This window comes from Coturnix japonica, chromosome Z, assembly GCF_054131305.1.
Source record: "Coturnix japonica strain WE chromosome Z, WE-NBRP24, whole genome shotgun sequence".
NCBI classification, from domain to species: Eukaryota; Metazoa; Chordata; class Aves; order Galliformes; family Phasianidae; genus Coturnix; species Coturnix japonica.
The window spans coordinates 4,092,097-4,105,673 of record NC_140702.1 but is presented as its reverse complement, the minus strand read 5'-3'; the positions used below and the strand labels follow the sequence as shown (position 1 = coordinate 4,105,673).

At 42.2% G+C, this 13,577-nt stretch overlaps 1 protein-coding gene across 1 annotated transcript in view; it reads left to right on the top strand.

The window, feature by feature from the left end:
• Nucleotides 1-5,004: 5,004 nt before the first annotated feature.
• LOC146753590 (obscurin-like protein 1) overlaps nt 5,005-13,577 on the top strand; it is an 11,635-nt gene continuing 3,062 nt past the window's right edge. Inside the window, exons 1-3 of the mRNA XM_085529388.1 lie at nt 5,005-5,122; nt 10,289-10,564; nt 12,478-12,753. Coding sequence (XP_085385514.1) covers nt 5,005-5,122; nt 10,289-10,564; nt 12,478-12,753 — 670 coding nt within the window. The remainder of the gene's footprint in view (nt 5,123-10,288; nt 10,565-12,477; nt 12,754-13,577) is intronic.

The following is a 13,577-nucleotide window of genomic DNA, read 5'->3' as shown; positions in this document are numbered from 1 at the left end:
TGTCTTGCAAAGGCATGAACCGACTGCGTTTGATGGTACCCCCCATCCTTGATTTCCTTCCCTGCTTCTTGTCTGATGGCACTGCTGAGCCAGGAACAAGCTGCCCAGTGTGGCAGAGCATGGTGCAGAGCTGTGCTGGGACCTCCTCCCCTTCCTCTGCTGCAGATCAGTGCCCCACACGTGCCATCGGGATGCTCTGGCACGGGATGTGCCTCCAACCCAAAGCTCCTTCCCACCTCCCAAGGAAAAGCAAAGCAACCCAAGCATCTCCAGCAAAGCTGCCCAGCAGACAGCAGGGAATGCAAACAGCTTCTGGCTGCTCCCCTGCACTCCTGTCCTAAGTAAGAGACCCCACGAGGAATGGCTGGGAAATCAGTGCATGACACGAGAGTGTGCACAGCACTGCGCAAAGCAGTGAGGTTCCACAAGTTTGTGTGTGTGTGTATCTCTGCTGTTAAGAAAGAATGGGAAGACTGCTTTACTGATTCCAAGAGAATTACCTATCCTCAAATGATTTTTCCTGGCCAAAGTTAGAGCCTCTCACAGGTAATCGAGACCAACAGGCTGTTGTTGCACAATCAACAGGCACAATCTAGATGATCAGCTGAGGAAAATAAAGCATCATGTCAAGGGAACTAGATAAGTGAGCAGCTTGAGATCTGCACATTTATGGGATACTCGTGGTCTTAGACAATATTTGCTTAGTGAGGTCACACAGAATGAAAAAAAAAAATCTAATGAATGAAAACATACACAGGAGAAGAAGCCTCTGAGGCTTCTGAAGTGTTATGACCAGGAGACATAAACTCTGTTAAAGCAAACATTTCTCTCTCTTTTTCGTGTTCTTCCAGAGAGGCCTTGATTACCACCTGAACACATGCTGTGGAAGCCCAGCTTATGCAGCACCAGAGCTAATCCAGGGCAAAGCGTCTATTGGCTCAGAGGGATGTAGAGCGGTGTTTGTTTTCCCCTCTTTCCCTTCCCTCTCCACAGAGCATTTCAAGGCAGTGGAGCTCAGGTAGGCTCTCTTGGTTTCCCTTCTGAATTCTGCTAGGTTGCATTGCTTGGTAGCTCTCAGAAACTTGTCTGCAGCAAGGTTTCCATGTAGTTCTATGCATATACTATTCACAATGGTACCCTTCAAAAAGTACTCCAGGTCAGCTTTTGATTTTTTATATTTAATTATTTTTATTATTTTTAAAATCCTGATTATTTTTTTATTTGATGAGCTGAATAATGCATGTGTCCGAAGTCCTGATAATTGTTTTTGACTTCTTGGTGGCAAAGAAAATTAGTAAGTTTCTTCTCTGAGAAGCTGAACAAGTGAGGTTAACTGACAAAACCAGGGAATGTAAAGACCTCCAAGAGTAATTGTTTTCTCTATACTGGACCATAAAATAAACTCATTTTCCACCACTGGAAGAGTTGTGTGACTGTCTTGAGGCCAGAAAGGTTCCTCATCTAAAATTTACTTAATTATTACTCTTTCTGTATTAACAGAAATATTACAAAGCCTGTCAGCTGACCCTAGGACTGAAGGTTGCTATGGGCTTGTCCTCTCAGCTTACTCTCACAACATCTCCTCTTTCTCCATTCTGTGTTCATCACTTTTGGAATGCTCTTTCCAGTGCGTTGGGTATTTTACACAATCTGTTCGTGCTGATATCTTAGCTTGTTGTCTGTCAATAAACAAAATATATAGTGTTAGGAAATAGGTGTGCCGTTCCTGTAGAAGACCTTTGTCTTTGATTTGCAGGAGCTTGCTTATTTCTGAGTCCATCAAGAGTAGTTTACGTTATTCCAAGGTTACAGGGAAGTCACTGGCAGAAATGAGCCTAATCCCCTTATCGGATCAAAGAAAAACACCAACATTAGATTTAAAAAGAAAATAAAAAGGTGCAATTTTTTATGCTTTTTTTCTCAGTTATTTCTGAAAATAATTTCGTACTGCATGAATGCCTTCTACAAATTTGGTACCATATTTGTGCAGTTTGTTTCTTGTATGTAACAAATCTAATTGAGGGTTTGGGAAGCTATTGATATTTCTTTAATAACATTCATTTGCATTCAAATATATTTGGAGGGGAAAATAATTTAACCTTGTATTTTGCAATACAGTGGCCTAATAACACTAAGATATACATGCAAAAATATTTTGAGTTAGATATAATGATTCATTTATTTTTTGGCCTCTAGTAACTTTTCTATTTCAAAATCAATGGAATTTCTTTTTTCCTTATCTCTTGTGATAATACTTCCTTTTTTCTACCTCACTGGTAAAATTCTTGTACAAGTCATGGTTATTTCTTCTGAACCTGTATACTGCAGCTTCTTCCTCCGCTCTGATGAAGGTTACTCTATGCATGATAACGCAGACATAGATGCAGATTTCCAGAGTGTGAACACACATTTTTAATCTCAAAACACATTTTCATTGCAGTGGGTGGTACAAAGAATGCAGGGAAGAAAAGTGACACTCATCACTTCTTTGTTGCTTACAGAGTTCTCAAAGGTAGTCCCGAGTGGGTAAGATAGACAACCTGATTAGTTTTCTTTTCACAAAGACTGTCTAATATTCTTTTAGTGTAAGTCAAGTACTTCATCACTAGATGGCAATGTTGTATGAGACTTCGGACTGTGTTTCCAGAAGGATTTAGTGAGACCTGTGGAAGGAGGTGGTGCAATTTGTTCACAAGAAGGAGCAGCCATTTTTGACAAAATTCTTTTATCTCCTTTGAAGTACCTACAGTGGGGGGTCAGAAACGATAATTTTATTCTTTGTCAAGTACAGAGAAAGACTGGAAGAAAGTTCTTAGGAAATTCAGCACATGCAGAAAAATTAAGCACACCTTTCTTGAAGAGATGTATGTTCACACTTCTCTGTCCTTTTTGCAACTCCTTTGTTATTTATTATAAAATAGTTAATGCTCAAAGACATTTGCTAAGTTAAATCAGCTGTAGGCAAGATTTTTGCCAGTTGGGATTTCTCAGTCCAAAACAAACAAACAAACAAATAAATAAATGAAAGTGAGAAAACAGATACTATTTAAGTGATCACCAAAGCTCTGAAATTATAACTTTTACTGATCTTAAGACATCAGCTGATTATATCTTTTATGGGCTTGCATAATTTAAAAAAGTTATTTTACTTTGTCTTGAAGTTTCTTGGCAATTTAATTCTACATGCATAGAATTTTTTTCCAGCTTGCATGGATTATTTTTGAACAGAAGTAGTGTCAGGAAACATTTTGCACTGAAAAATCATTTGAAATTTCTGCCACTTCAATCTACTTGTGTTATCAATTATGCATTATCAGCACAAATGACCTAAGGAGTACTAGTGTGTTCCACAGTGTGTCCATAATACTGAGTATGATGTTAAGATTACAGTAAAATAGCTTACTTTTAAAATCTGAATATTAGGAATCTAAGTTGCAGAAATAGGTGAGAACATATTTCATCCAAACCAAAGGCAAAGTCTTACTGTGAAAGCAATTCTAAAGCTCAGTTTTCATGGTGAGAAACATGATTTAATACAGGTACACTTAGTTAAACAGTGTCCACAAAAACACAAAACGTTTCCTTGCATTTCTGATATCTTTTCTCCATGTGCACCCCACAGGTGAAGCTGAAGTAGTCGTAGCATCAGTAAATTGGATGTGGTCTTGTCCTAGTGAGTTCATTCTTGCCTGAGGTGCCCATGCTAGATGACTTCTTGCCTTTGGTACCTCTTTAAACTTACAGTTAATTCTGTCCAACATTTTCCTGTACTGACTCCAGAGGTGCTACCAGTTATGTGTTTGTCTGTACCTCTGAACTTCATCGTTATAATTACAGCAAACTGTAAGATAAGGTTAAATGAAAATTGTCCAGAAACCAGAGAATTACAGTCAGTTCTGAGTGGTTATCTTGCTTTGTACTTCCCAAGTATAGCTTTTCAGACGAGTGCTGTTAGTTCTGTGTTCTGGTTTCAGCTGTTGATAGCACAGTGATGTTTTTGTTAATGCTAAGTGTTGGGAGAGCTCTTGGGACCAAGCCAGTCTTCTTACAGGGGAAGAGCTGCTGCCTTTACAGTACAGGGCAGGGGTTAGGGTAGAGCCAAGACAGCTGGCCTCAATTAAGCAGGGAGTTATTTGATACTACATGACAGCATGCAGAAGGCTATAAATCTGTGGAGGAGTTCACTGGGAAGTGCTTGGTGGATGGTAAGACTTTGCATCACCAATGGGGTGTTGGTCTGCAAAAAGTTATATCGTTAACTGGGTGCTGGTCAGAGGATGGTGAGTAATTGTACAGTTGGTTTGTGTGTATATATATATATATGTATGTATATATATATATTCATGTGTATATATAAATTTTAGTTTCCATTCTCCTTTTCTGACTTAGTGAATAGTTTCAGCTTTCTCTCTCAAGCCACTTGCAGGGAAGTAAGTGAATGGCTGCCTGGCTAGGCTGAGTCATGACAGTCCTTTTGGGGCTGGAGGGGTTGAGATCTGGTCAGAATGTGTTAAAAGTAAATTGCTATAAGAGTTGTATTAGTTTAATAGTTACTGGTCACAATGTTACATTTTTCATTTTCAGAGATCAGTCAGAGCTCTTTCATGGAAACCTGTTATTTGATACCTTACTCACTATATATATGATCCCTGCTGCATTATGTATTATTTCTGAGAGATAAATTAAGGTTATCATTTTTCTGCATGGTATAACACTGACCATGAAGCTAGTCTGGTGTTAGTATTTAGTATTGCAGTCATCTTCAGGCTTGAGGAATCTTGTAGCAGGGTGTGGGAGTGATGAACAGGAGTGTTCAAGCCAGTACACTAATGTTTCTATGCCTACTAAATGTGTTTCAGAATTTGCATAAGATTAAACAACTATTAACAAATCTCTTCTAGGAATCTGCCCTGTAGCTAGATATTTATGAGTGGCAAGGAGTTTGAGATGGTATAGGCAGGCACCTAGAACAAAATCCTGAGAAACTAGTAAAATATTTGGAAAATGTATGCTGCCACTCTGGCATTTCTAGAGAGACACGAATCATTGCAACATGCCTATGCCTACAGAGCCATGTTCAACAGTTCAACACTAGTCAGCACCCTGAAGGGAAAACTGAGTGGTGTGGTTGACTTACAAGAGCAAAGGGATCCCATCCAGTAGGACACAGGCAGGCTTAAAAGGTGAGCCATGCCAACCTCGTGAGATTCAGGTGTGGAGCCCTCAGTACAAAAAAGATATGGAGATTTTGGAAAGGGTCCAGAGGAGGGCCACGAAGATGATCAGGGGGCTGGAGCACCTCCCCTATGAGGACAGGCTGAGGGAGTTGGGTTTGTTCAGCCTGGAGAAGAGAAGGTTGCGGGGTGACCTCATTGCAGCCTTTCAATACCTGAAGGGAACTTACTCCCAGGAGGGGAGTAAACTCTTCGAAAGGGCTGACAATAGCAGGACTAGGGGAAATGGTTTTAAGTTGAAGGAGGGAAGATTTAGGTTGGATGTTAGGGGAAAGTTCTTTACTAGAAGAGTGGTTAGGTCCTGGAACAGGCTGCCCAGTGAGGTTGTGGATGCCCCGTCCTTGGAGATGTTCAAGATCAGGTTGGACGGGGCCCTGGGCAATCTGATCTAGTAAATGTGTATGTTTGGTGGCCCTGCTAGGCAGGGGGGCTGGAACTACATGATCCTTGAGGTCCCTTCCAACCTGGATAATTCTGTGATTCTGTGATTCAACAAGACCAATTAGGAAGTCCTGCACATGAGCTGGGGGCAATCCCAAAGATGTAGGTTGGATGGTGAATGGCTTGAAATCAGCCCTGAGAAGGAGGATTTAGGAATGCTGGTGGATAAAAGACTCAACACGACCATCAGTGTGTACTTGCAGCCCAGAAGATCAATGATATGCCATACCTGGCTTGCATCAAAGAAGTGTGGCCAGCAGGTCAAGGGAGGTGATTCTGCCCCTCTGCTCTGCTCTTGTGAGACACCACCTGGGATACTTGCGGGTTCTCAACAAAAGGACACTAAGGTGTTGGAGCAGGTGCTGAGGAGGGCTGCAGAGAGGGTAAGAGGGCTGGAACACCATCCCTAAGAGGATAGGCTTAGATAGTTGGGGATCTTGAGCCTGGGGAAGAGATATCTCAGGGGGAATCTTCCAGCACCTGATGGGGATCTAAAGGAAAGATGGGAAGGGACTTTTTTAAATGGAACTCTTCCATTCAAGGGACTTCCTTACAAGATGGATATGGTCTCAGCTGAAAGATCTTTCCTTCCTTTGCCCCCCAAATTCTGTAGAGTACATGCCATTCTCTCTTAGTTCTGTTTGTATGTCTCTGGCAGAAGACAATTTGAGAGTGTGTTTAATAAGAAATTGTGGAATGAGGAAAGAATATTTGCACCTACTTAATTTGATAAATAATTACGGGGGGAGAAAGAGTAATACTTTAAGACTGAGTTATAATGACTTCATGTTTATTTTAATACCAATGCAGTCAACTTCTGTCATGAACCTTGCTGTTTTGTAATTTTTCAAAATAGATAAGACCAGTTTTGTTCTGTACTTTGTGTAAGGTCCAGAAGAACATCAAAATTCAGTTTTGGTACATGTCATCACTCTGTGCATTACAAGAGATGCCTCCTACACCTTTTTATGCTTTGTCAATGACACAACTGATTATTCTTTTTTGCTCCATGCAGATAGTCTTGCCAATGCCAGTCATGAATCATAGAATCACTATGTTGGAAAGGACCTACAAGATCTTCTAAGTCCAACCATCCTGCCGTTATCGATGCTGTCACAAAGAATGAAGGCGAGCAACATCCAGATTCTTTCAGTAGAGAAACAAGTAAACAGATTAACTAGTAATCCAGAAGAACAAAATGCTTTTGTTTTTAAAAAATAACAGATCTTTTATATGTTCAGGTAATATTTTGCTCTGGGGAGAAGGAATATGGTACAAAGGATAAAATGTATAATAACTCACCAGGCTTCTAAAAATGCACTTTTAAAACTAGAACACAGGTTTGATAATACACATATGAGCTGAATTTTGCCTCAGAAGTCCTCCTGTACAGCCTTGGAAAAATGTTTACTTTCCTACCATCTGTAACACCTGTTAATGCTTGTTTTTGAGGCTGAGCTGACTTCAAGAATTTTTTATTTTTATTTATTTATTTATTTATTTATTTATTTATTTATTTATTTATTGAGAAAAGCAAGCCTATCGGCTTTAGAAAGAAAGAAACTGGTGTAGGTAGAAGCACACCATGAGAATCTAAAAATAGGTAAACAGAGTTGAAAATAGCCAAACACAAGATCTAGCTGAACAGTGCAGTGTGCTATGTGATCCTGCTCTAGGGTAGGAAACAACAAACATAAACACTGATTATCAGCACTAGTAACATTATCTGTATGGACACATATAATTAAGACCACATTGTGCAAGGTGCTGCACAATAAAATGTCATGAAAATGATAACAGTATGAAACATATGAAACAGTATGAAAGAGAGCGTATAAACAGGAGGGGGAATGACTGTGTATGAGGGTGGATAGTGATAGGACAAGGGGGAATGGTTTTAAACTGAGACAGGGGAGGTTTAGGTTGGATCTTAGGAAGATGTTTTTCGCTCAGAGGGTGGTGACGCACTGGAACAGGTTGCCCAAGGAGGCTGTGGATGCCCCATCCCTGCAGGCATTCAAGGCCAGGCTGGATGTGGCTCTGGGCAGCCTGGTCTGGTGGCTGGCGACCCTGCACATAGCAGGGGGTTGGAACTGGATGATCTTTGAGATCCTTTTCAACCCAGGCCATTCTATGGCTGTACAGTTCCATACTGGAACAAATATAAAATGCTAACTATGTAAAACATGGAGTCAAACCTGTGTGATTTGTCCAGACCAGGAGGTGATATGGCAGGCAATATGTATGGAGTATTTGGCTCTCTTTACAGTCATGAATATTTGAGTATCTTCAACATGTGGCTCATTGCTTCCATTCCAGGCTGCCCAGAGAAGCTGTGGATGCCTGTCCTTGGTGTTGAAGGCAAGGTTGGATGGGTGATGGGCAGCCTGAGCTGGTTAGTGGGCAGCCAGCCCATGGCAGGGTGTTTAGAACTGGATGATCTTGAAGGTTTCTTCCAACCCAAGCCCTCCTGTGATCCTATGATTCTGTGATTTCATTCAGGTTTATTAAGATGAGATGAGTTCTCCTGAATGTGCTGTTCTCAATATGATTGTAATTGGAGTCTTAAATTATAATTGGGTGACTTAAACCAGACATCAATCTTTCTGATGGCCAAAATGAAATGAACTCAATCCTTTACTGTGTCAGTAGTCTGTAACTAGAGCCCATCAGGTAATTCCCAGCCTCCTGCCTGTATCAGTGGCTGCACACAGTGAAAAGGTCTGATGGGATTTTAACCTCTAAAATGTTCCAAAGCAACCAGAGGGTGAATATATTCACTATGCAAATACCTGCAGGAATAAGCTTGTCATGTATGTCCTCAGGTACCACAGTAGTTAATGGTGGGACTCAGTAGGTCATGCTGCAAGTTGAGTCTGCTGATCGTGAAGGTCTTTTCCAGTCCAAATGACCTTATGCTAATATTTCTGTATTTCTTTCTGTTCAGCTGCCAGAAAACCTCCCACCCAGCCCCCAGCTGACCCCGTGGTGAAAAATAAAACAGAAACCTCAGTGACGCTGGCATGGTCCCCTCCGAAGATGCACTGCCCCATTCCAATCGATGGCTACATTGTGGAATGCAAGAAACTAACTGGCTTCACCTGGGTGAGGTGCCACAAGTCTCATGTCCCCGTCCCAGAGTTCACGGTGAGCAATCTGTCTGAAGAGGCTGATGATCAGTTCCGAGTGTCTGCAGTCAATGCGCATGGACAGAGCCCGTCTCTGGAATTCCCAGGGAGCGTGCACCTTGGTAAGCACAAAAACCCCAATGGAAATGGGTCAGTGAGTGCTGAGCAGCTGTGTTGGTTCCCTAAAGGTGTTTCCTTTGACTTTAAGGATAGTAGTGCATTAACACACCAAAGGCTTTCCTTTATTCCTAGTTCTCCTATCTCCTATCAACCTCCAGCTACCACGAATGTGATACAAGTTCTGTTTCTGTGACAGAGACATGAATATTATTATCTTTTGATATCTCACGTGTACCAGAGGCAGAAGTTTCTGTAACAGATTTGAAGCATAGAAGTGCTTCTTCCAGCACTCATGCAAAGGGAGAAGTAAAAATGTCCCTATGATTTAATCTTCCATCTCTAAATGAGATACCAGACTTGCATCTCAAGAGCATTAAGACATACATGTTGTTCTTCCTCAGAACCAGTCCTGGCTGTGAAATCCCCCCTAACAACTGGTGAAGCTGTTCCTGGAGGGGATGCCATGTTTACTATTGACCTTACAACAATGTGTTGCGGCACTTGGTACCTCAGTGGTAAAGTCTTACAGGAAAGCGAGACCTGCATCATCAAGAGAACCCAAACTACTCACAGCCTAATCATAAAGAACATCACCAAGAATGATGGTGGAGCAGAAGTGAAATTTGTTGCCAAAAATGTTGATGTCAGCAGCAAGATGAGAGTGAGAGGTATTTGCTTTGATCCTTCTCCTTTCCTCTTACAGTCAAGGCATAGTTGCTGTGATCTGATGATTAGAACTGGGGCTGCAGGCATTCACTGACTGTACCAAATACCTGAAATTGCATCCCATGGACTGACGTGAGTCCTGGTAATGACCTAAACATGATAGCACTGAGTGTAGGGTAAGCCAATCTACCCAGCTGCTTGGTATCTGAACCAGATTGCTTCATGCCAGCTGATGAATGTCTGCAGTTCACAGCTATTGGCCAGTGCATTCAGTCACCAGGTTTACCACTGCATCACCATAGAGCAGTACTTTCAGCTCCAGGTTCAGACAGCCTTTCTGATTGCACTGGAATAGTTTAGAAGTAGGTGAGCAATCATGCCAATAATATCTCTATCAATCAGCTTTGCATGACAAAATAGAACAAATAAACATTCAGTATGGGAGGAGCTGTTTGTCATTGGGTGGAAACCTCTGCAGAAGCATGTTTAGAGCATTCTTAATCAGTAGAAGGAGATGTTTGGTTGAATTTTACTTAGTAAATCCGGCAAGAAGACCAAATGAAATATCTTGAATTGCTCAGCACTGACACAATGATGAGTGCAGGAACAGAAGGTGATACTTTTTCAGAGACGTTGCAGCAAACATTGACCACGTTAGCCTGATATCAATTGAAATAACGAGGCCTTTGCTCCTGACAGGTGCTGCAGTGAGATTTACCAATAAGAGCAAAGATGTAGAAAAGATCTCCGCTCGGCTGCGTGAGGAAGCCAAACTGCAGGCTGAGCTTTCAGACACAGGCGCTACTGTGGAGTGGATGAAGGATGGGAAGGAGCTCAAGGCCAGTGAAAAATATGAATTGCAAAATGTGGGGAAGAAGCACACCCTGAAAATTCACAGCATCTCAATGGATGATGCTGGAAGTTGTCAGTGCATCTGTGAGGGGGATAAAATGCTCTATCAGCTTTCAGTGAAAGGTATGTGACAGTCTGGGCTGTCCTCTTCCTGCCCAGGGCCAGCAGACTGCATTCACCTGACTCCCCGACAGTCCAGCTGTTGTCAGACAGCATCTGGGGTGTTTTCAGTGGCTGTTTTGACTTGAACTGGCCAATCTGCTTTGTAGAGCCATTTGATTTCTGTGTTCTGTCCTGTGATTCGTCCATAAGATATAGAGGAAATCAAGGGAAAGATAGGAAAAAGAGCATCCCAGCCTTCCTGCTCTTCTCTCAGGGTGGCCACGAGACATGATGTAAACAGCTCTTTTGTAGCAGTGATCCCAAATGTAGAAGAGACCTGTGAAGAGTCACAGGGATGTTCACTTAGCTGTCATTCCATGGTGGGCTTTTTCTGACACAGATGTAGAGAGAAACTGAACTTTCCCACGCAGGTCTCTGTTTTGCTGCAGGGTGTAGGTCTGATCTCTGAGATCCACACGCTGGGCCTTGATTGCAATAAATGAGAGCCCTTTGTTTGCTCCAGTGGAAGACTTTCCATTTCTGCAGTACCCTCTGCAGATGACACAAATGCAAATGCACCTTCTTCCCAGCAACAGTTGCCTTTTTTTCTTTTACACTGAGTATGCATGAGGCTCTTCATCATATTCTGCTGGCTTGTCTCCCTTGTTGATCCATGGAGAAACAACAAAGCCCTAGAGTAGTGTATGCACTTTGGCATTGGAGAGCTTACTTAATTGCTTCTTCTCAAAGAACAAACTCCAGAGAGGCATGGAGACAGCTCCAAAGAGAACTGAATAATGGTACTAAATTGATGGAGAGCAGAACTTCCTGCCAAGGCTTGTCAGCTAGTCTGAATTTTGCTTTTCTTCTCTCTGTTTGTCATGTTAGCATAATATTTCATACTGGCAGGTCTGCCCACAGAATTAACTGGCACAGGCTGCCCAGGGAGGTGGTGGGATCCCTGAAGATGTTCAGGAACTGTGGAGATGTGGCCCTGATGGATTTTACCAGGGGGCATGTTGCACTGTTTGATGAACATTATTGCATGAGAGCTAAGCTAAGATTTTAAAAGTTCTGGGGCTGTCTCTGAGCATCAAATCCAGAGGAAGCCTGCATGATTCCCTGAGAATGGATACCTCCTACTTTGGTGTAGGGTGAAGGGAACACTAGCAGTAACTCCTATCACAAAATGTCACATGGCTCAGACAAAAAAGCCATCAAGAGGGCTTAATTAGGAGCACCTAATGGTCACAGGCAGCACCTGTCTTAGGGCAGGGAAGTTATCTATCTATGTGTTATTGATTGATGCTATTAGTTCTTAACAGCTTGACTCTAGAGGGACTGTTCTTCTTTGGTCACCTAGTTTTAAAAGAATAGATGGCTCCTGTCTATTACAATTTTTAATGCATTATTTGTTCACTGCTGCCATAAATGTGCCTGGCATAGCAATTGGCCTTGGTATATTCAGTGACTGAAAGCAACAGTTGTTGCTCTAAGAAATGCAATACTAAGCTAGGTCTGCCTGTAGCTGACAGCCATCAGCTTGCTCCTCAGGCAGGTTGTGTCTGGATGGAATGAAGGGCATGAAATACTGATGTGCTCATCAAACGCTGCTTGTTAGCTTAGAGACAAGGTGTTGAATAGGTTTGTTCATGCATTGCAAACACGTTACTTAGCTGCCTTCATTTTAGCTTCAGAAGAACATGTGCAGAATACTGAATTGATTAGAAGAAATAAGAACTGTCTGCATAGAACTTACTCTTTCCTTACACAGGAGAATCAAGCAGATGTTTGTATGTGAGTACCTCCAGAGGTGAAACTCGATCCCCCAGATGTAATGAGCATAGACATTACAATCAGTTCTAACTGTATCTTCATGCTGTGCTGAATAAGCCTGAGTCAGGATGTAAACCACTTTCTCTTTTTCTCTTCAGATGAATCCATTAATTTTGTCAACAAGCCCAAAACGACTCCAGAAATATCCATCAGTCCTTCTGAAGACCTGGAGCTGGTGTGTGAGGTGTCAGCTGCAAGTGAAGCTGTCGTATGGAAGAAAGATCAAACAGAGGTGAAGCAGGACCAGAGGACAACCATCATCTCCCAGGGGACGCAGCGCAAGCTCATGGTCAAAAATGTGACCCTGAAAGACCAAGGGAGCTACAGCTGTGAAACAAAAGATGACAAAGCAACATTCCAAGTGAAAGTCAGAGGTGAGAAAATGCTTGGAATCCCAGAGATAAAGGAACGATTCATTTGGTATGTCTTGCATTTGGAGGATCAACTGACAGCCTCTCTGGTGCAAAACATTTTGGCTATAGGACTTTCTTTGTCATCTAGTGTCATAGCAACACTTTTCTACATGTGCTTTTCCATCCAGGAATGAATTACTGCAACAAACCATAGGCAAGGAGGGTAACTTGTGCAGCTCTTGTAGTCAGCTGGTGTCTGCAGGGTTACAGTGCAAGCGCACACCGGGCATGCAAGGAGTGAGAAAAGGGGAGGTGTTTGAAGAGATCTGGTTACAAAATTTGAAGGACACAATGAGGTGGAAAATGCCAATAATCAGACTGATAAATGGCCTGGGTTGCAAAGGCCCACAGTGCTCATCCAGTTCCAACCCCCTTCTTCCCATGTGCAGGGTTGCCAAGCAGCAGCCCAGGCTGCCCAGAACCACATCCAGCCTGGCCTTGAATGCCTGCAGGGATGGAGCATCCACAGTCTCCTTGGGCAACCTGTTCTAGAGGGCCGTTCCCTTCTGATTTACTGGAAATGTAGAGAGATATGAGAAGAAAAAAAGAGAAGGGAGGAGGTTCAGCAGTGCATGCAGGTGTTCTAAATCTCATGTCCAAATCTGCTATCAGACTGCGAAATGTTTAGCTTTGTGATATGATGTAATATGATATGAAATGATATGATATGATATGATATGATATGCCTATCATTTCCCAAGGCAAAATAGAAGGGAAGGTATTTTCCTTTCTTAATGAGGCATCACGATGCTCCCTGTGAAGGGCAAGTATAGTGAAAACAGGGA